Source organism: Magallana gigas, chromosome 4, assembly GCF_963853765.1.
Source record: "Magallana gigas chromosome 4, xbMagGiga1.1, whole genome shotgun sequence".
NCBI classification, from domain to species: domain Eukaryota; kingdom Metazoa; phylum Mollusca; class Bivalvia; order Ostreida; family Ostreidae; genus Magallana; species Magallana gigas.
In genome coordinates, this window is record NC_088856.1 from 54,577,663 (window position 1) to 54,601,738 (window position 24,076).

Here is a 24,076-nt window from a genome sequence, read left to right on the forward strand (position 1 = left end):
ACACAAGGTGATGGTGGAACGTAATAGTAACTGCAGCTGTTCTAAAACGTGTGTAAACAGGGTCGTACAAGGTGGAGTAAAAGTGAGAGTCGAGTTATTCTGGACAGTAAGCAAAGGAATAGGAGACAGGACTCTAGAAGATTTAGATCCCGGTGCGTTTGTCTGTGAATACGCGGGAGAAATCATCTCGAGTAACGAGGCTAGAAAACGGAGCCTAGCTCAACGAAAGAGGACATGAACTATATTATAACCGTTAACGAACATTGCAAGAGTGGTGTGATAAAAACTCATGTAGATCCTAGAAACTTTGGCAATGTCGGGCGATTCCTCAACCACAGCTGTGATCCTAACCTAACAATGCTCCCAGTACGGGTTGATACTGAAATACCATTACTTTGTTTGTTTGCAAATAGGAAAATAAGCTCAGGTGAAGAGTTGACCTTTCACTATGGACTTTCCTCAGGAGAAGAGAGAACAGTTTATTCGTACATTGATCGAAAAGAAAGTGGCTTAATACCATGTAACTGTGGTTCACAAGCTTGTCAGGGTTATCTGCCCTTTGATAAGACACTATTTGATGATTGTTGATGAAGAATATACTAGTATAACATGATATATGAATTATCAATAAATTCCAAAACATCATAGAGTTGTTTTTTTAGTTTTAAATTATATTTAATATCCATGGCAGAATGATAAACCATGGTGTTCAAGTTTTTTTGTTTTTAATACTGGATATTTTCTAATCTGCCAACTGGCATAACTATTAACAGTATACATGTATTAAACAAGTTAAGCAATCAATTTTTCTACAAAAAAATATTGCTACAAGCTATGATTTTTTTCACGTTTATTCATAAAAAAATCGATGCACACGTATAAAGTTAACATAAATATAGAATACATTGAAAGCAAATCCCCCACAGACTCAATGTAATTAGAAAACAAAAATTGTCTGAAGTCTAACACTGTGTATGGGGTATTCAAATGCATTCAGTATTTAACTTTGAATTAAACTGAGGTTTTCTGGTTCATGAATGATGTCTTACAATGCTGTTTATCCTTATAAAGTTGCAGTATCAGAACAGAGCATCAATGTCCACAAAATTCTAGTTCAACAGCAACTGTATGGTCTAAAATTCCTCCTAATTCAGATTTTCCTGTTGATATAGAAAAAAATGTCTCCCATTTAAAAAAAATGTCAGTACATGTTTACACATCTTTCCAAAACATCAATGAAGTCAAGACTTTGAACTGCATCTCTATGGTTTTCTTCCAGTAGTAAATGCTGTCTGCTACAAGCTTTGGTGTAAATCAGATTTTCAACATTCTGCCATGCTATGGGCAGAGATCTAATTCATCCTTGCTATGGGCGGGGATCATTCTTCCTGAAACAGACTGCAGACGTCTGGTTTCCTAGCCAACATGCCCGGTGTGAGGCCGGAGTTATCTGCCCTGATGACAGCTCCGTTCTCCAACAGATATTTACAAGTCTCTGAATGCTGACCACCTGCTGCAATGTGTAATGCTGCAAGGAAGAGGGGTACAAACTGATCAAAATGCTCTCAACAGTTGTGTATTGAGTAGTGCTTCACATGACATTAAAAAATTACAAGTTATAGGTATTTCATATAAACACTTGAAGTAAAATATGACGTTACTAAAAATGTACCGGTATATTGTTATTGAAAGTTTACTGCTTAAAAAATTGAGATAATCAATGTATACATATAAAAGTATAGATATATGAATTGCATGTCTTAATATTGTTTTAGAAGCCTGTAAATATGAAATACCAGTAATTCTGTAGAAAACCTTGCTTTGTTGACTGTGTACCTGTTCTACCTTTCGTATCGGTGACGTTGACATCAGCTCCTGCACACACCAAGTAGGAAATTACACCGAGTTGTCCTTCCTTGAAACAAAATAAAAGTAGTTTGAATTTTAGTAATGTTCTCTAACCCTTACTCCACCTCTCCTTACTTTATTTTGACTTTCAATTTAATTTTTGTTCCTTGCAAGCAATACCAGTGGCTTTAGAGAGTTCAGTATTGTAACACTAATTAGTACCTTGGCTGCAACAAACAGTGGCGTGAACCCTTTTGATGACATTGAGTTGACATAGACCTTTAAGCTTTCCACCAGGAATTTCAAGGACTTCAGACATCCCCCCTGGGCAGCCAGTTGGAGGGGTCCCAGGCCGGCATTGTCCTCACGACACAGGTCACCCTGTCAAACCAAAAACACACAACAAAATGACAACACAGGTCACTGTGTCAAACCAAACATAATGATGACATAGCTGTATAAGATACAAGGCAGAAAAAATACTTCAAGTTCTTTTACTTGATATAATTTGGTGAGTTATCATTAAGTATTAATGGTCACTAGTTGAATAGATGTGTTGTTAAACAGACATCAAACTTGAAGATATTAAGATAGACAGTAGCTGACAAGTGTTTTTATAAAGTTATTCTTTTTAATCTCGTTAAAATCATGAAACACAGTTCATATTCACATCTAAATTAATAAATAAATTTTGCGAGATGATATCAATTAACCAAAAAAGTTTAAGACTATTGTTAATCTGCTTTTGTGCATGCATAAATTTTCAAAATGGAACTGTACAGCTATATTTAGTTCAGGCTTAACATGTTTTCATACCTTTTGTGTTGAGATGAGGGTTTGTGCGACCTCTACATGGTCTGATTTAATGGCGTCCATCAGCGGTGTACTTCCAGAGCTGTCAGTGGTGTCCACAGTAGACAGCCCGACGTTTAGCAGGAAAGTCACCACGGAGTGGCAGCCATGTAGAGCTGGAATATACAACCCAGTAAGTGTACCCCACTACAGAGCTTAAGTTACACATAGAGTAAAGAAAGAGGAAATACACAACATAGAGGCCAACCATGTAGAGCTGGAATATACAACACATATATAGTAGATGTACGCCATTAGCCCATTACAGAGCTAGTTACACATAAGAGTAGAGAAAAACACTATAAGGTGGCAACCATGTCATTTTAAAACAAATCATAAATGCATTCATGTTTTATAGCATTTACGTCATCATTCTCAGAGTACACATTTCGCTAAAATCAATTGTTACAAGTACATGTACTGGTATATATAATTTGAAAAATGAACTTGTGTTAGGGATCGCAATAATTCACAAAAATCCTTGTTGAAGAGTATGACTTAGCATTTTATCTTTATTGACCTGCTGTATGTAGCGGGGTCCTCCCATTCTTGCTGGCAGTGTTCATCACAGTGTTGTTATGATCATAGAGAAGGCGTACAATATCCAGGTGTCCTTCCCTGAAAACAAATATATTTTTCATGAAAAAATTATGGTAAAATAAAGAGAGACTGCTACAGTGGTCTACTGGTCTGAGAGCTACAGTATCGATCAGACCCAACCTAACAAAAAGTAAACCCCAACTAAACCCTGGGTTTACTAAACTTTACTTTGTGGGTTTACTCCAAGTTTAATGACCCAGAGTAAACCCCGAGTAAACCCCGATCAGAAATATACCCCTGAAAGCAGACGCTTCATGTGTATTCGGAATATACAAGGGGCAGTAATTACAGGCAGTAAGATGGTAAAATAAAAGACGGGTCTGCTTCAACCACACTTTAGTGCTTAAAGTTGACCCTAAAAGCAATTCCCTTGTAAACCTAAAGTAAACCTTAAGTAAACCCAAAGTAAACCCCAAGTAGACCCAAATTTCCATGAAGCTTAATTCAGGTTAGTCAATTGTGCTGGAGATAGTTAGATTGATTCCTGACCTTGACAGACCTAATTTGTATATCTTGAATAGCAATTATTCCTTCTTATTTAAGGCACTCAGGGTGAAAAAAAAAACAATTTAAAGATGCAAGGCTCTCCCCTGAGTTTTTTGAAATGGTGGGCAATTGGCCCTGAGAGCCAAGTATACCTGGGTTTAATTCTAAAGACCTGCATCCGCAGTTAGTAATATATCAAAACTAATGGAAGAACAAAATACAGCCAATCCAATCTGAAAGTAAAATGATCTGTTATATATGGGAACTTAAGAAGGACAACATTTCACAGAGGAACTACATGTAGTATGAGCTACAAACCTGCATGCAATGTGGAATGGGGTCCATCCATCTTTGTTCTTCAGCGATACATTCGCACCAGACTTCAGAATTTGTTGGATAACCTCAATACTGTCCTTTGTGCAGGCCAGCATTAGAGGTGTCCTGTAATAATATATTCTCAATCTGTATAACTACTTGTACATTGGGTTGGGTATACATTGTTCGTTTCATCAGATTTGTATGGCAATGCTTATCTACCATTCGCTAGTACCCTACGTATCAAAAATTGAATAAATTTAAAGGAAGTGAACATGAAAAAATTATCAAGGGCTCAAATTTGTCTGTTTGATGTGTATAATGATATCTGAAAACCGTTTAGACAGAGCTTTCCTCAGTAAAAAGATATACCACTTAGAATAACTAATTCTTGCAATCCATGAGCGCTGCCATATTGTTAAAATCATTACCTCCCTGCTGGGTTATCTCTAAGCATCTAAGAGAGGGCAGCACTGATGCTGCCGTCAGTGAGACACATTGCATTTTTACACACGTGTAGTAACAGGGATAAAATGCCATCATCAAAATGTGAATGGAAACTTGAAAGGAATGTAAAGAGTTGTCATTTTAAACAGTGTTTATGGAGAAAGATTTTGGATCTCATAATGATGCATTCCCACCAGCAGTTAATGTGACATGTAAATAGAATGGAATGTCCGTGGATCAGTGTTATTGTGACCTATTTTTTCTTGCACTCGGGAATTTCTTGTTTATGAGTTTGAACATTATGTGTGCTACATAAATGAGCACACAAGGTGCATTGCACAGCATCCTGACTTTTAAAAAGTGTCTTAGTCCTGTTATTCTTTTGACAACATAAACAGAACCGGCGTACATATCATCAAGATCTTATGTAAAAAAAAAAAACAAATCAGAAAAATTTCCAGGGCATTTAAATAAAAAGTAACGGTAAGAAACCCCACATGGAAAATGGAATTACAATTTTATATTAATTTAAATTGAAATCTAAAAACAGCATTTTATTTATGTAAACACTGACCGCCACATGCATCTCCGTACAAACATCTGGAATGTGATGGTCTTATATTTCACAAATTAATTTATCTATATTCATTTTTTGTACAAATCATAAATAGTTATCTGAGGTTCATTTATAGAAATGTACTAAATCCTTGTCTTCTCATGACAGTACACAAAATTTTTCTTCACATCAAGGCATAATTTTTCTCCTCAACTTTTATTAACTCTGTACATAAACACTGGCCTAGTTCCAACATTGACCCAGTCACCAGCAGCAATGTGGCTCATCTACGTCAGAGAACAGATGTATGCTGGGGAATAATGGATTACCTCCATAAACCTTTCACTGGGAGTGTTAAATTGATAAAATCTCTTGATAGAAATAAACAAATAGGTAACAGACCTCATTTTTAAGTTTCAAAAGGCTTTTATAATTTATTAAGCAACAATTATTTTTTTCATGTTCACTTCCTTTAATGTTGCGCGGGGGTGTTAGGGAAGCATATGGGTAATTTAGTGTCTTATTTTGACTGTTATATTCAAAATCGTGAAATTAAATAATTATTTTGAATAAGATCAAAAACTTAGTATTATCCTTTAAAATAGATGTTATTGCAATAAAATCGGGTAGTACATAACTGCCACATTGGTGCATTATCACATGACAACTATAAATAGCTTACGTATATTCCTTAACATAAAATGAGATAGAACAACACTACCCCGCGGTTTCAAAAATAAAATAAACATACCAAGTGAAAGCAAAACATCTCAGTTTAATCAAAACCGCTGCTAGAATCCTATGTTTTTCCTTATTCAAAAGTTATTTATCCGGTTCAAGTAAAACCTTCCCAACTTTTATATAGTTTGCACGGAAAACGGCAAATTGCATCAAAACAACACACAACATGGGATTCTAGCAGCACTTTTCATTTTAAGCATTGATCAAACTAACGATTAGTATAAAATTTCAAGTTCAATATATATGGGGTAGTGTTGTTCTAGTCGGATTTTCATATCGTAAACAACGACAGAGGAAAGCCTGGCCGAGAAATAAAAGCAAATTTACATACCTTTTAGCGAATGATTGATAAAACTAACATCTCCCCCAGTATTCTTATGTTCAATTCTCAATAAATCACACCACAATACTTTATGAGAGTTCTTAGATTAGTTATATTTTGAATATGTTTACAATGCTTTCCGATAAAATTCACACGACATTCAACTTTTAGTCATGACGTCATCAATGTGTAAATCTACGTAATACAAACTAATTTCTGGAAAAAAATTGTCTTCAGTATTTTTCATTTGTTTTTGATCTACGTTTCATCGCTTAGATATTTGAATATGTACATAATAACTAAGATTTGTGATTTCAAGGAATTACATGTAACTCAGATTCCATATGCTTCCTTAACACCCCCGCGTGGTTTAAGTTATCACAGAGAAAAATGATAGAGTTTATTTGCCAATCTTGGACTCATTCCATGGGAGTTCACATTTACCATCTACACTTACTCTAAAATCATTGAATAGTCAATCACCTTGGTTCCCAGTCACCGTGGAAATGAGTATCAGTCACAATTTTTCCTGAATTTTTACTATAGTCTGTCCCAAGATATCCTGAATACAGATTTTGCTTAGTTGCTTCATATTTATAAATACCTCAGGGTTCAAATGAATGAAAAATTTCGAAATACAATACAATACAATGCTAAAAAATGTGATGTCTACGAGGATTTTGTATTTAGTATGATAACGTTGAAAAATTATGTGATCTATTCCGAGTGTATTCCGAATGGAGAAAAGATGTAAACAATCCCCATTATAAATCTCCGTAAGGAATCTGTTTTTGTTCCAGTGAATTTTTCCGAGTGAAAGATAATAATGTGTCGATGAAATTATCTTGAAAATTATCCCTTTCAACTATTTCAATTCGAATGCACTTCTTTCACAGGTATGTGTATTTTTATTAAAAATCGTCCAAATGTGCTGCATAAATATCTTGGGACAGACTATTAACAATCACCATGGTTACTGGGCTCTGACCCACTCGGTACCATGGTCTCTGGGTTTACACTAGATAGAATGTTCTATCGTTAAATGACAGATGTCCTACGGACCCGGTTTAACGATAGAATTCATCCCATATACTCGCTTCGTAGCAAATAAAAAAATTATATCGCGCTGTATTTCACCTAAATTTTAATATGATTGGTCTCAAATACCTACAATGCTGCTCTTTTAGAATCTGATATTACCACATTACTGTGACCTGAGCGTAGCCTTGTCACGGTAAGATTATTCTTTCTACACTTTATACACTCACCAATCAGCCCTCTTTAGGCTGTCCACCTGTGCCCCGAACTGGAGTAATATCTGGACGCATTCCAGTTGACTCGCTTGAGCGGCCTCGTGTAAGGGTCGCTTGCCGTCAAGGTTGGATTTTTCCACATCAGCACCGGAGAGTAACAGGTGCTCCACGAGAGCCGCATGGCCACATCTTGCAGCAATGTGCAGGGCAGTGTCTCCTGATTTTTCGTACGACGTATTCAGCGGAATTTCTGGGTTTTTAAAGTAATCTAAGTCACCACGTTGAGCTGCTTTGAAAAGATCATCTGCCATAACAGAGTGTGGTATGATTCCTGAGAAAGGAACAATGCAAGTATTGACCAAGTTCGCACCAATCTTTCAAATTTTATCGGAAATAAAAATAGGTCGGTTTGATGAAAAACCGAGCACTGTAGCTACCATTTTCCCGGTTTGTCTTCTAACTGAATTTGAGAATGTGTACCTACATATTATAGGTTGCACACCACTATTAATTTTTACTATATATTCTTACCAAAGTTACGCAACTTTAGATACGGGTAGCGAGTTTAAAACAAACTTCTGGGAAAATTCTTTACAACTTTTTTTTGGTGCGAGAAAAGGTGGGGGCAGGCCCCCTGCCCCCCCCCCTTCTCCCACTACTTGCCTGCTCTTTTGGAATTAAGTGGACAGAATGTAGGCTATGTTTGTCCACCTCTCGAAAAAAAAATAATTATAACCCTGTACTTCGTTTGTCTGCTAAAACAAATGGTACATAGAGAATTCGAAGATGAATAATATTGAATATTTATTGAACGATTACTATCTTATATTGTTATACTTTCATGTTAAATACTGAAATCTGATTGGTTAAGACGCAGTTAATAATATTTACTATTACCCTCAGCGTTAGCAACGCACTTGGCAACGGGTAACATTAAAAAATGTTACATGCGCGAAAATTATGCGCGTACTGTTCGCTGTAGAATTCACGTTATTCCTATATAAAAGCAGTAAAATTTTCTTAAAAATTTTAAAAAAGACATTCAGTATAACAAAATAAATAGTGCCTGTTTGGGAGGATAACAGTTGAAATTGACACCCCTCGAAAACCATTGTCAACCTCCGCTTCGCGTCGGTTGACAATGGTTTTCTCGGGGTGTCAATTTCAACTGTTACCCTCCCAAACAGGCACTATTTATATAATGGAGCCCTCCTCCAACATCAGAATCACCGACCCTGTAGCCATAACTTGGTAGAAGCCTCCTCATTTATATAATTATCATCAGCATGTGCTTGTTTATCCACTGATTGTCCAACAGTTGACAAAGAAGATTTTGTTAAAAAAAATATGAATTGTAAAATTTTTACCCCAAAACATTATGGCCCCTGGGGATGGTAGTCATGAATTGCACAATTTATGCCCCACTATAAAATATATTGTTTAAACTACAAAAAGAAAATATTATTATACGATTTATTAAGTAAAAGAATTCAATCACATTTTTATAAATATTGTGTCCCGAGAGGTAACCGCATTTAATGTCTGCCTATAGCATGTCAGGATGTTGTTTGATCAGCACATGAAAGATTAACGATCTAAAATATATATAAAGACTAACTGACGAAATAACTTTTGAGTGAGCATTCACAATCTAATTAAAATTATATCCTTCACGCTCCTGTCAAATACGGTTGCGTGAAGGATGTAATTTTAATTATAGATTGCAGGCACGTAGCATCGTTTTTGAAAGTGTGTGTTTGTGTGTGTTGGGGGGGGGGGGGGCAGCAGACTCATCCAAGAAAAGCCCAAAAAGGGGGGGGGGGTATAAAAAAAGGGGGGATGTTACCAAAATCCTGAAAATCCTAATACGTTGGGAGGGGGGGGGGTATACTTTTCACTTTAATCTTTATTTTCAATTTAATTTGTACAGGGTCACAGAAAAGTGGGGGGCTAACTCCATGTAAATTCAATTTTTTGAATGTAAATTTAAGAAAAATCTTTGCTGCGTGAAAAAGTGCCTCCCCCCCCCCCGATGCTACGTGTCTGCTATTGATCATACTTAGCTGTTTCCTGCATCCCCTCTACCCCACCCCCACCCCCGATGCTACGTGCCTGGATGGGGCATTCATAACTAACGTTATATGTTGCAACATTTACTGGTACATGTATCAAATATATTATTGCAAGACTCAGATTGACAAAAAAATGTCGCAAAATAAACTAAATTCTTGGTTTGTCTATTTGAAAAAATCCATAATTTGATAGTACATTACTGATTCTTAAAGATATAATTGCAGGTAATCGGATAAAACCTATCTATGCTTCAATTATTTACATGATTTATTACTTGTATTTAATCAGGGGCGAAACATCTCAGAGCACGCGTGTAACGAGGGCGAAACCACCCAGTTCCTATATAGAGACAGAGGACCAGTCAACAGACAGACAGAACAGACGACAGTAGACGTGATGAAGTCGGAGAAAAACTAGGTCTGTGGAAGAAGAGATATAGAGACCTACACATCAGGGAGTTTAATTTTATATACCAACTCATAAGATTGGAGTCACATAAGAGTTCTTCCGATCACACACATATTATAACATCAATTCTGATATGTCAAACGTTATGTTGATGTTCATAAGCCAGACCTCACGTCTGTCGGCTAGTACATGTTTATCATGATACTCATTAACCTTTTCAATTTAACTAAGATGAATTAGATTATCTTTACTGTCCTTTAACAATCAATTATATGTAGCACAAAGTATCATGCGCGGATCCGGGGGGGGGGGGGGGTACGAGGGATATTTTTTGGCAGCGCTTAATGCTTGTTTCATACAGGAGGTATTCTAATGTGTCTAGAAAATAGACCTCCTGTCTAAAACAGGCGCATGTGGATATTTTCGGTAATTTCACTATGTAAACTAAGAAATGAAAAAAAAAATCGAAAAGAGGGGATGTTTCGGACCCCACCCCACCCCCCACCCCGATCAGCGCATGATGTATTTAATCTCGTTTTGGGGTTACCCGGAAGTTTTATTTAAACCAATCACGTGATTTTTACAGGCTGCCAGGGAGAACCATCAACAAGGAAGTGTAAACAAATGGTAAACATTAAAGATATGTCGCCATTTTGAGTTAAAGGCCTTTATAAAGGTGTGTATAGTTCGTTAAATGCGTTTAATTTGTTTCCATTGAGTATAAATGTTCTATATCAATGAATATTGCTGAAATGTATCAGCTTACTTTAATTGAAAATTAATGAAGAAAATATGAACAGATTTTTTGTTTGAATAACAAAAATGGACAAAAACAGCAACCTGTAGCATTTTTTAGGTCACTCAGGTGACCAATTGCAGTTGGTCTTCATTCGTCATCATGACTGTGTGTGTCGACCGTCATGCCTGCATTACACTGCATGTCTGTATTAAATTAACAATAAATTAACACATTTTAAAAATCTTTTCTACACCGATACATACATGTATGAAGGAAATGCATGGTTATGATGTATACATAACACCTTCTACCAAAATTTTGAAATTCATTGCCCCTGGGTCAGGGGTTCAGACTCTAGGGTGGGGCGAAAATGACCATATAATAAAAATGTATAACATCTTAGAAAATCTTCCTCTTTATATAATCTCATACATGTATATATAAACGGTATATTAATTTTGTTAAAACTAAATTGTGAAATTCTTGACCCCTGGTCAGAATTAGTTTGGGTCCTAGAATGGGGCCAATATATAGCCATATAGTGAAAATGTATTAAATCTTAGAAAATATTCTTCTTTATACTAGCTCCAACACATATGGGGAAAAAACTAAATGCATGGTTACTCATGAACTCCTCTGCCTAAATTGTGAAGCTCATGGTCCCTGGGTCAGAAGTTCAACCCGTAGGTGGGGGGAGGAGGCAGCAATATGGCCATATAGAGTTAATGCATATTGTGTTTTAAATTCTTCTTCTCTACTCTCACACATCTGTATGAAAAACTGACTTAGTAATTATAATTAAAATTATAAATTTCATGTCCCCTGGAGTATGGGTTTTGACTGTAGGGCCTAAGTGGATGTTTAGTGTAAAAGCATATAATGTTTAAAAATTATTTTCTCTACTCCCACTCACCTGTAAGGAAAACTGAGTATAGAATTTTTTTTAGACCAGGAAGCCCACTATGAAAATCATAAATGTCGTGTCCCCCGAGGTAGGGGTTCTGACTCTAGAGCAGGGCCAACATAGTCATATAGTGTTCAAGCATTTAAATGTTTAAGAAAATAGTCTTCTTTTAGACTTTACTTCTGCTGATACTGAATAAAAGCTGACTGCATTATCATAAAGAAGGAAAAAAGCCATCTATCATTTTTTTTTAATTTCATGTCTCCAAGTGAAGGGATTTGAATCTAGGGCGGGGCCAAAACACTCATTTAGTGTATAGGGTAGAGGTTCTTAATGCAGGGTGTGGCCAAAATGGTCAATTAGTGTTAATATATATAATGTTTAAAAAAAACATCTGCTGACACAAAATAAAAACTGACTGCATATTTAGAAAAAAAACTTTAAGCTGTCATCTTTAATGATATATTATGTCACCTACATATGCATGTAAGGCAAGGGTTATGGCTGAGGTGGGCTTATGAATTTGTCTTATTATTTTATTCTGCTCAGGAATTTCTATGAAAGAAATAAGCAAATTCACATTTTTAAAAAAGAGAAAGAATGAAGCTTCTATCAAAGTTAACTTAAGACATTGTAAAACCATTTGGAAAGAGTTCGGTTTATCTGTGAAAACATATGCACATTAAACATATCCTGAAAGTTTACAAATATGGGGAAATTATTTAATATCAGAATCTTGCATCTTTTCAATATCAGGTCATGCACTCTATTATAATATTGTAAGTTTTTCGCAAAAGTTATAGGTTTCATTGTCCTTTTTGAAAGATTTCAGGCAGGGAGGTGGTCTGTACAATATTATAAGTGTACAATATATTTTAATAGTAAAGATTGTTTGAATTTGGTTGATGCAGTAGTAAGTTTTAAAAGCAATTATCTATTATGAGATTTTTATGAAGACAAAATTAATGCACTTTTTAGAACTCATATTCATATATTTACATTTTTCAGTGTCTTTGCCTGTGATAAAACTACGTATCAATTTTGTACTATATAACCCATAATACAAATGACGCCAAATCGAGGCGCCAGCAGGGTTTGCTTATTCATATTCAAATATATAATCGTATGATGGCTTAAAATTATATAAATATAAGTAATAAGGAATCATTCTTTGAATATTATGAGATGATAATTTCGGTCGGGGTGTGATCAAATCTATCATAAAGCCCTTTGGGCTTTATTGGATTTGATCACGCCCCGACCGAAATTATCACCTCATAATACTCAAAGAATGATTCCTTAAATATTCCTTATATAAATCTGTCTTTCAATAATGAAGTTGAGTTTCAAAAGAGATTCAGTGCTTCAAATTTATAAAGTTTAAATAAAAGGATAATGTATTTTCTCCTTAAACAATTGTGTTATTATTTGAAGCAAGATGATAGAAACATTTCTGTTAAGACTTTTTCTGAACTCATCTCACTTATTACATGTAAGTTTTATTGTATATATCATTAATCCAATTTTTGTGTTTATCAGAACATGAATAAAAGTGTCTGACCATGGACCCTGAGTACAACCTTCAGGATGTGTTACGGTGTCATCTCTGTGAGACCCCGGGCCCCCCTATGTACTGTGTCATTTGTAACAAATATCTGTGTAAAGCCTGTGAGTGGGACCATATTCTCTCTGATCTATCCAAAGAACACAAAGTGGTATCATTTAAAAAGAGGGGATATACTCCAAAGTGTCAAAAACATCCCTCAAAAATATGTGAACATTACTGTGAGCAATGTGACATTCCTATTTGTGCAACATGTCTTTCCTCTGAAGAACACAATGGCCATCAATTTATTGAAATAACTAAAACCATGGACAAGAAGAAAGAATTAATTCAAAAAGAATTACAAGAACTAGATAAATCCGTTTATCTTAAATACCAAGAGATTGCATCCATTAACCAAGTCCAGAAATCTGCTCTGAATGAAAAGTCCCAGAAATTAACAACAGAAATCGACAAACATGGAGAAGACTTGCACAGAGAAATAAACACCATTATCAGAAACATGAAATCTAACGTGGAGGAAACGGACACCAAACACCTGGCTGTCTTAGACAAACAGGAAGATGAAATTAAACACACCATTTCTGAAATCACACAGACCATTACTGAACTGAGGACGTTACTGGACTCCAATGATGTCAGCCGTGTCTCTGCCTACAAATCCAGGAATGATGAATTCAGAAGATTGCCTCCTAAACTCACAGTGTCCTTACCAAGTTTTACCCCTCAGAAGATCAACAAAGAACAGCTTTATCTACAGTTTGGTTCTCTGTCAGCATCATCTATCAACACAGAAGAACATGGCTACACCATGGAATCTCCCGGTGCTGAGTCCTCTCCCCCGGACAGACCGCTTATTGATGTACATCGGATCATCACACAGATAGACACCGAGTGTGGAGGATTATACAGTGTGTCCTGTCTGAGTGATGAGGAGATATGGATGCGTGGTAATGATAACATCATGAGACTGTACAACCTCAGTGGGGAACTAGTGAAGTCAGTCCAAACCAAGTCAGGGAACTATCCACACGACATAGCAGTGACAAGGAGTGGGGATCTAGTTTATACTGATTACAGTGATAGAACTGTGAACATAGTGAAGAATACACAGATACAGACAGTGATCAGACTACGGGGGTGGAGACCTTGGGGTGTCTGTAGTACCTCCTCTGGTGACCTCCTGGTTGTCATGGTCAGTGATGATGATAAACAAACAAAAGTTGTGTGTTACTCTGGCTCCACAGAGAAACAAAGTATTCAGTACGACGACAAAGGACAACCTCTCTATTCATCTGGTGGATATAAATACATCCGTGAGAACAGGAACCTAGATATCTGTGTGTCAGACTATGGAGCCAGTGCAGTAGTGGTGGTCAATCAGGCCGGGAAACTCCGGTTTACCTACACTGGTACTCCCTCTACTACCAGGGTATCATTCTATCCATACGGCATCACAACAGACAGCCAGGGTCGGATCCTGACAGCAGACAGTAACAACCGTATCCACATCCTGGATCAGGACGGACAGTTCCTCCGCTACATTGACAACTGTCATTTACAGCATCCATGGGGTTTATGTGTGGACACCAGAGACAACCTCTTTGTGACTGAGTACAACACAGGTAAAGTGAAGAAAATACAATATGTGTAGAACATTACACAGCAGTGTAACATTGTATATATGTATTACATGTTGACAAACTGACTGTATATATGATTCTTGTTTGTGTATAACAGTTAATTATCTGTATTATATAATTAGTTTATGTTAATAAATAAACACCTTCATATATTCTTTACATACCAACAATACTATTGTTTAGTTTCTCTATGTAAATCGTAACAAACTCATTGTTTTTGTGCAATGATTTTAATGGTATAAAAATGACAGCATAAATATTTTACTTTCCAAACAAACTATTATATATACATGTGTATATATATATGCTTGTCATTAAAAGTTGAAAAGAATACAATCAAACATTCTGTTTAATGAACATTGTATATCAAGAATGAGAACAAGTGAATGTTTGAAAAAAAACCCATTTAATTTATGTCATTCTGTTGGATGAGTATATCATTGTGTATAATAAATGATTTGTATACAATAATGTGATCTTGTTTTAATTATTTTTATTACCTAATCAAAGGGATTTTGTTGTTTTATTACAAATTAAATATTTGCGTTAAATATAAAAAAATAAATTGGATTTTCAGATTTAATTGGATGGAGCAAAATGTCTGAATGTTTGTATTATCAGTTGGAAATTTTAAACTCTGTAACATTTAATTCTAAGACTATTTTGAAGCAATGCATCTGAGATGAAAAAAACATCCTCTTTGTCAATGGCCAGGTCCCATCGAAGAAGTGAGCAATCTTCGTAGGTTATGGATCAATGATTTATTTTAGCCATACCCTGTAAGCAGGTTGCCCATTGTTATAGCATGACCCCTGTATATTTCCAGTTCAAAAGGTTGATGGGTCAATAGGTTAATATGTCAGTAAGTGTTCTGTCAAACTTTTGTATTTTAAGACTTTAGTCATCGATGTTGGTAAACATTATGAAGATTAAACATGCCGACAAGTGGATGAGGTCAAACGTCACAAGAAGCATAGGCGTCGGAACCGGGGGGGGGGGGGGACTAGGGGGGCTAAGCCCCCCCCCCCCCCACTTTTTTTTGCAAAGTTAGACCTAACCATTAGGCACATAGCATCAAAGAGGGTTTAGCCCCCCCTCCCACGGATTAGAAATTTCATAATTTGCATGGGGGGGGGGATTTGGGTAGAGAAACCAATTTTGGAAGTATAGGTATACTCCCCACCCCTACAGAATAGGATTTTCATGATTTTGGGAAATATATTTTTTCCTCAATATTTTTGAGGATTAGTCTAGCCCCCCCCCCCCCCCCCCCCACTTTCAATTTGCTTTCGACGCCAGTGAGAAGTAAGACGAAGGGTTAATAAAATAGCACAATTACTCTTCATTTCAGTGTAAAATGCATGCGCGGATCCAGAATTTTTTCAGGGGTACCGACTCTCCCTCTCTATATCCGCCCATGAAAAAATACAAAATGTTAAAATTCACTGTTTAATGCAAATTAAAAAAAACAGAGTCAATGTGTCAAAATTTACGAACTTATTTATTTTTTCTACAAAAGGTTCAAATGTGCTACAAATAACATTTCTGATGTATACAGGGTAACTGCAACAGTTTTGAATGACTTGCGTTATTTTTTCAATCAAAATGAGCCTATAACAACGGATGGGCGGAGATTATGGAATAGTTGGCAATGAGGATCTAAATAAGATTTTGGCGCAAACAGCTGTCTATAGTGTCAATATGTTTGGAGTACTAAGTTAAAAGACTACAAAAGTCGATGTTTTGCTAGATAACAGAATTATGATAGAAATGTTAGATATGTTATGGTATCAGGCACGTAGCATCGCTTTTCCAAGTTGAAGGGGACCAAGACTTGAAAAAAAAAAACCAGAACAATCCGCTAATTTTAACCGTAGAGTTCGGGGGGAATGATGGCTAAAATGTTTGATCGGACATAAAAAGTAATATTTGATACAATATTCGCTATTAACCGTTCCAAGGGGGTGGGGTTGCGGAATTATTTTGCATTTTAAAATCGTGTCCATTGTTAATATATTTTCACAGTAAACACGAACAAATATATTATCTTATTCTTTAGTATATTATTTTTATTTCAACAAAACAAAAAACCAAAGTGCTCTGATTAATCAATTTGATAAAACCTTTATTAAAATGTATGTGATAGGAGTTATCTCTCTTTGATCAGTCATGCAAATTAAATTTACGTTTAAGTAAATACTTAAATGTAATCTATAATAAAAGGGTTAAAAATTCAACAAGAGCTTCAATAAATGAAAAGTTGTACAAAACTTTATATGATAAATGCAAACCATGTCCACCACTTTCCTCGTTAAATAATTTTAGACAAATACCAGACATTTGCTGGGTAAATTGATTCGCAATACCCCACGTGTTAGACCCTGGGAATCCTTTCCAAACTGCCACCCCTTCTCCAAGTACGGACAAAAATCATTTAAAAATTAACTTAGTTTATTTCCGAAAGCTGCCTTTTTTGGATCTGAATTCGATATTCGACATATCCAGCATTCAAAAAAATATTCAACAATTTTAATATTTTGCAAGGATATGGAGATGACACGTGCGCCCTATATATCCCAGGATATGCTTTCCTTAATTGCATACACAAAATATACGAGAGTTAATTCAAAAATAAATGTAGACAATGAACATTGCTGTCTGTTTTATATTTTCCACGACATGCATGCTCAACACCTTAGTTTATGCAAAAAACACCAAGATTATTATATTGTTATCCCAAGCAGAATATTTTGTCGCAACGATGCACGATCAAGTCTAAATCATGACGTCAAGACGCACACAGTTTGCAATAAAACACCTATGTACCTAATCTATATACATGTATTACCCTAGGTATATATTGCATTGGCTGATCTAGAGGAGAGGGGAGGGGGTTCCGGGGTTTGAACCCCCATTTCTCTGGGACATATGATTTTTTTAATGAAATTTTGATGCTTACCTAAAGATAGTTTTTTTCTACCTTAAATATTTAATCACTGCCACTATCTTAAATAAGATCGTTTAATGCAATGGCAAATTAAACGCACTTTAAAATTGATTTTCGAAAAAGTAAGGGGCGAGGTTTTTAGTAACTTTTCACCAATTACTGCAATTATAAAGAGGGGCGCATATGGTGGGTTTCTCCTCTTACTTAAGCAGCCATTCCCGGCGTTTTCTGCACTGAAAAGAATTGTTTTTAGACTCCAAGGCAAATGTTATGCCTCCCATACAAACAAAGAAAAACGCCATGGCCAGTTCCACCAAGGCAAGAGCAAACACCACCAGAAGTGTCAAGCAATTGAGTAGACGTAGAGGAAGGACCCTAGCTGCCGTCCGTCACACCTCAGTGTAGTCCACGACTGGTACCTTGTTCTTGGAATGAGCGTCCACATTTTTGGCGGAAGCTGATGCAACCCAAGGGGCAATGGCCAAGGATCCGATAGAGTTGCAAATTAATAAGGATAGTTCAGCGCGTCGAGGAAATGGCTTTGGAATACATGAATCTACACCATCTGAAAATGCTTCCACACAAGAATATTTTTCTCTAAAAATTCTTATGTAAAAAAAAAAACGCCCCCCCCCGCCCCCCCCCCCCCCTTGTAGCCCCATCCTACTCCCAGTGAACATAATTAAACTGGAATCTACACCACCCGAGAATGCTTCCACACAAGATTGTAAATTGTAAACATTGTAAATTGTGTTAACATATATAAAGGCCTACTCTAAAGGGAATATAACATAGTAAATTCAAGTGTACGTTGCTTAAATGGTAAGTTGACGAACTGAAATCAACATTTTGGAAAATTAGAGGAAATTGACTTTCTATAATCTCTAATAGATTAGTACATGTATATCGGATCTTGAATTTTATTGCCATTGGAACTTTTACACCATCAACATTACCAAAGATTAAGAGCGTACTGGATGGTTACCCGAGTTACATGCAATTAGATGTATAAACAGTAAGATTTAGCAATAAGATGTAGCATGAATGTAGACATTGTATACACACGTTGTATTCATTTTATTTTTACAATATTTTATACCGATAGCAAAAAAAACTTCAAATGGTTTGAACAACTGTCTACATTAGTATCATCGTAATCTCTCTCTCTCTCTCTCTCTCTCTCTCTCTCTCCTCTCTCTCTCTCTCTCTCTCTCTCTCTCTCTCTCTCTCCAAACTTGCGTATATATACTTTTATAATAACCTGAAACAAATTAGAAGCATAAAAAAATAAATATAGAAGAATGTACATCAGTTATTTCCATTATTTTATTTTTTTTTGCAAATACTGGGTAAGCACCTTATAAGGCAATCTAAAACATACAGGCTGTTATATTTTTGGTTTAAACATTTATTTCAATGACTTTATTTTCAATTTAATTTAGTCATAATTGATTTTAAGTTTTTGTCTTGGTTTTGTTCAATTCAAACAAACTAAATTGCAACATCTACGTAACTATTTTAAATTAGATTTCCGACTATAGCCATATACTGTAGCCTAACTGTAATCCTCCCAAACTTTTTAACTTTCAAAACTATAGATTTGTACATCAATTTCCTGATTGTTGCCATAGAAATAATGTTTAGCTACGTTTCAACATGAAACTCCACCCAACCCCCTTAAACATTTTCACAAACATGAGTTACAACAAAAAGTAATGGATTTTTCAGAGTAACCTAATTTTGTAATTTGAAAATTCGGGTTTTAAAAATAAGGTTTAGATTCACTATGCACAAAACGTAGTCACGTCCCTAAGCTTGTAGATACATCTAATGTTATCTTGTCATAGATAAAAAAGACACAAGATTCTGTGTCATGATTTATTACCATTTTGTCTAAAAACAATGAAGTCAAATCTCTTTTTAGATTCTCCCAAAGTCGTATCCTCGAATGGAAATGGAGAGCGCTGTTCTTTTGACAATCTAAGAAATGAAAATTAAATAATCTTGATTTATATACATGACATAGCTAAAACATCGGTACAGAAAATTAATCATGATATTATTAAATTAAAGATGTATATTGCCAATCTTTGCAAATATCACTTTTCTCTGTTCTAACTAAATCTAGATCTATAGAGAAAAAACCCCAAATTTATCAGATAGCTTCAACTAGCACCAGAGTTCAAAACTGTGCGCAGGCTTTAGAAAGCTTTAAAACTCAATTTTTTTTTACTAATATTTACTACTTCACAGATGCGTACCTTCAAATTCCTGATCTTTACATACAGTGTATAACAATTCACGAATTACTGAATCTGTGGTTTTAGATTACTAGTATCAATGTGGAGGGACACTCATAAGCTGAACAATAATCTCATGGGCCAAATAGCTAACCGGAACCAAGTTTTTGTAATATTCTATTTCGAAATGTTTGAATAAGAAACTCTTTGAAAATATTGTCAAACTCTCGGCCAATATTAATTTCCTATACCCCAAGGTATCAAAGAAAACTAAAATGTAAAATGAACTATTAATGATTATTAAAAGTGAGAGGTCACTGTGACCTTGATAAGAGGATATAAAGATATGAGGATGCTTATAAGTAAAATAACTAAACGTAGCTTTGTATTTCTTGAAAATATTCTTAATTTTCCTCTGTACTTCTACGTTGAACATAAATTAAGTTACGCGGGTCACCGTTTTAACAATTTTGAGTCTTCGTTACTTTAAAATGCCTGCATTATAATTTCACACATTTAAGCAGTGTAGTTAATGATTAGAAGGTTTTCAAACATTTTTCCCAATCATTTGAATTTTGAACTTTGAAACCATCTCGGAGCACCAGTAATTGGTCCGGGTGTCATGGTTTTTAGCAATTTAGAATCTAGACTAAATGATGCTTGTATAGTAATCTCACAAATTTTAGCATTGTGGTTCTTTAGAAGAAGATTTTAAATCATGTTCCTTATATATTTCTATATATAATATATATAAATATAATATATTTTATAAAAAAATATATTTCTATGTTGAACTTTGAACCACTCATGGGGCCCCAGTATTGGCCTGGGGGTCGTGATTTTAACAATTTAATTAAAGTCTACGCTATGTCATGATGTTTCTAAAGTAATATCACAAATTGTTTGAGAAGATCTGAATTTCTTTTAATGATTCCTTTCATATTTCAAACCTCTCTTGGGCACCAATTTATTGGTCCGCGGGTCAGTTTTAACAATCTAGAATCTGAGGAAGCTTGCATAGTAATACCACAAATTGAAGCATTGTAGTTCTTCGGAAGATTTTAAACATATTCCCAATATATTTTTATGTTAAAACTTTGAACCCCTTTTCGGGCCCTAGTATTAGTCTTTAAAAATCTAGAATTTTCACTAGATATGCAAGCTGCGGTGTAAATATTGGCATTTCCGGTGCAATTGACCTTGAGACGAAGATTTTTTAAAACATGCGCCCTAAGACGACGGATGCTAGGTGACCAGAAAAGCTCACTCGAATCTTCGGTTCAGGTGAGCTAGGCAATTTACCTCTGCCTCTTCTTTATTCCATAGATAAATACGACACAGAAGGAAAGAGTTGCCAGGACCAGAGCAGACATTAGGCAAGAAACCCAAGCTGTTGTCATGGGGAAAACAGAAATCAGAACAAACAATATCTTAATTTATATTAAGCGTTAGACTCATAACCAAGTTTCAATTAGAGTGCCCTGTCCCTAAGATGCATTAATTGTACTATCACATGATTCTGCATTCAATTTGAAAAGGAAGAGTACTTTTGAGTAAAGATACACATTCATGGAAGTTGATAGATTTAGATAAATACCGCATGCGAACAAGAATAAGTTAAATATTTTGTTGACCAACGTTTTCTTTTTTGAAGGGAACACGTACATTGTACTATATGTATTTTTTATAAATGTGTCACGATCGGTTATGTTTGCAATATAATACTTTTATAAATATGTTGAATTACTATATTCCTTTGGGTAGAATTATGAATATCAAGTAATAAGTTAAGAATCGTACCGTAGTAGCAAGCAGTTTCTAACTGGAGATTGAAAATCGAGCACCTGACCACGTTACAGTTAGAAGAGGAGAGCACTCAGAACTGGACACGGCTATAAAAACGGTAAAACACAAGATTTTGTTTACATAAGAAGTACATACACAGAACCTGTGCCCACAAACTTTTTTAAAGTCAGTGTCTCAACATTTAGTAACTGATAAACTTAATCAACCAACCTGATCAGCAAGTTATGCCACTGAAACCGACGTCACATGAGCAGTGAAAACTATTGACGTCATCAGTACAGTTCCCATAGATACACGGTAAGCTGGCACACTCATCGACATCTTTAAATGGAAATAAAAACATCAAACCATATTATGACTGCAAATACATGTACATAATAATGAAGTGGTAGAGGTATATATTTTTTTATCAAATACTTGATTCACAATGAAGGCCTGCATATCCTGAATCACACAGACATCGGTAGCCATTGACGTTATCGGTACAGTTGCCATTAGTACATGGTGAACTTGCGCATTCGTCAATATCTGAGTTTGAAAAGTAACAGCAAAATACATTTATACATTCTAATATGCGAAGTTAAGGTACGGTAGGTAAGGTAAGGTAGCTAAGTGCAAAACTGTAAGTTATTCATTTCCAGAGGTACAATCTGTTCCGGTAAATCCTGCCGTGCACACGCATGTCAAACCCCCGAGGTGAGGTAAGCAAACTTTAGTATGGGAACAATTTACAAGGGTTTTAAAGACAAAAGTCAATCGCTGTAAAAATAGAATAACAACATAATTATGACAATAAATGATAGGAAACGGGATTATCTTATACAGTAGTAAAACTGAACAACTAACTTGACCGGCAATCTGAGGCCGGGTCGTAACCATGGATACCAGTGCACGTGTAGTTTGCTCCACTCTCAACGCACGTCCATCCATTATAGCATGGCGTTGCAAAGCAAGGTCGGTCTGCAATCAATGTTTGAATAAGAAATGTTTTTTTTTCATAGCCTTATACAGGCACGTAGCATCGATTTTGAAAGTGGGGAGGGGAGGGGGGTAGACTCATCCAAAAAATCTTGACCAAAAAAAAAGAAAGGGAAAAGACAGTTCCCAAAAAATCTTGAAAATCCTAATCCGTGGGGGGGGGGGGGGGGGGGGCGTAGATTTACAGCTTATATCTTCGATTTCTCTCATTTTTATTCCAATTGTTATAATTACATACTCCCAAAAATGTTGGGGGTGGGCAACCCCATGATAATTCAATTTTTACTATGTAAATTATTTAAGAAAATTATTTGGTGCGAGAAAAAGTGCCCCCCACCGATGCTATACGTGCCTGATACACTATATAATTATTTCTTTAATGATGTCAAGAAAGTTCCTATCATGCACGTAGCATCGTGTTCGTGTGTATGTGTGTGTGTGGGGGGGGGGGGGGGTCTGATCCAAAATGTTTACAAAGAATAAATTTTTAAGCTAAAAAAGTATTCTTCATTTAAGATACCATTCCGTGGAGGGAATGCGCAGTATCAACCTTTAATTCTAATATCAATTCCATATCACTATTCTGTATCCTCCTAAAATATGATACGGTGGGGGTGGGTGTGGGATGCTAGATATCCTGCCAACAGTATTTATACCAGGTACATGTATGCTGAAATTATCATGAACCTACAGCATTTAAAGGGGCATGGTCACGATTCTGGTCAAATTTCATTTTTCTGTTTTTATTATTTGCAATGCTTTAGGAATGCATTAATTTCTTATGATCAAATGAAATTTGGGTGCCATTGGTTGAGTTTTATGCAAGACACAGGGCTTCAATTCTTCGTCATGTAAACAAGGCTCGTGTCCTGTTTTTTGTTTACATAGGTTCAATATACCATTAAATAATCTTTTAAAGCGGGTTTGTCTATCTTATTATTCATTTTAAGCATAAATAAACAGTTCCTAACGATTAACACATTCATTTTAGGTCTAAAACTGGAATTTTCACTCCAACATTCAAAATGTAAACAAACGCTTTGTTTACATAGTGAATAATTGTAAGCTCTGTAACTCGCTTATAACTCATCAAATGACACTCAAATTTTGGTTGCCTATTGGAAATGCCTTACTGAAGCATTGTAAACATTGAAATAAAAAAAAATGATTTTTGGCCAAAATCGTGACCATGCCCCTTTACTAAATTATACATGCATGTTACGAAAGAGATACAAGGAAAGGTAGCTAGAGTAGATTCCGAAAAATATGAATCCTTTGTTTATTCTTTCATATTATATACATTTCATCTCTCATGTACATGTACATATTAAGAACAGTTCAAAAGATTGTATTT

The 24,076-nt window shown here is 35.5% G+C and overlaps 2 protein-coding genes across 5 annotated transcripts; one reads left to right on the top strand and one right to left on the bottom strand.

Moving 5' to 3' along the window:
• Positions 1-733: 733 nt before the first annotated feature.
• LOC117680618 (ankyrin repeat domain-containing protein 16) lies at positions 734-7,785 on the bottom strand. 3 transcript variants are annotated; one of them, XM_066083037.1, is made up of 7 exons: positions 7,436-7,785; positions 4,105-4,227; positions 3,221-3,318; positions 2,665-2,816; positions 2,071-2,229; positions 1,846-1,915; positions 734-1,528 (listed from the first exon to the last, which is right to left on the bottom strand). In XM_066083037.1, the coding sequence occupies exons 1-7, from the start codon at positions 7,729-7,731 to the stop codon at positions 1,380-1,382; spliced, it is 1,047 nt and encodes a 348-aa protein (XP_065939109.1). In that variant the 5' UTR covers positions 7,732-7,785; the 3' UTR covers positions 734-1,379. The 3 variants fall into 3 exon arrangements, with proteins under 3 accessions (XP_065939109.1, XP_065939110.1, XP_065939108.1); XM_066083038.1 differs by having other exon boundaries at positions 1,797-1,915; positions 7,436-7,784; XM_066083036.1 differs by having other exon boundaries at positions 736-1,528; positions 1,837-1,915; positions 7,436-7,780.
• A 1,973-nt stretch (positions 7,786-9,758) lies between these two features.
• LOC117683190 (tripartite motif-containing protein 43C-like) lies at positions 9,759-15,212 on the top strand. Of its 2 annotated transcripts, XM_066083040.1 has the most exons (3): positions 9,759-9,910; positions 10,488-10,577; positions 13,084-15,212. In XM_066083040.1, exon 3 carries the CDS (start codon positions 13,107-13,109, stop codon positions 14,760-14,762), a length of 1,656 nt encoding a protein of 551 aa, XP_065939112.1. In that variant the 5' UTR covers positions 9,759-9,910; positions 10,488-10,577; positions 13,084-13,106; the 3' UTR covers positions 14,763-15,212. The 2 variants fall into 2 exon arrangements, with proteins under 2 accessions (XP_065939112.1, XP_065939111.1); XM_066083039.1 differs by lacking the exon at positions 9,759-9,910 and having other exon boundaries at positions 10,204-10,577.
• Positions 15,213-24,076: the final 8,864 nt, after the last annotated feature.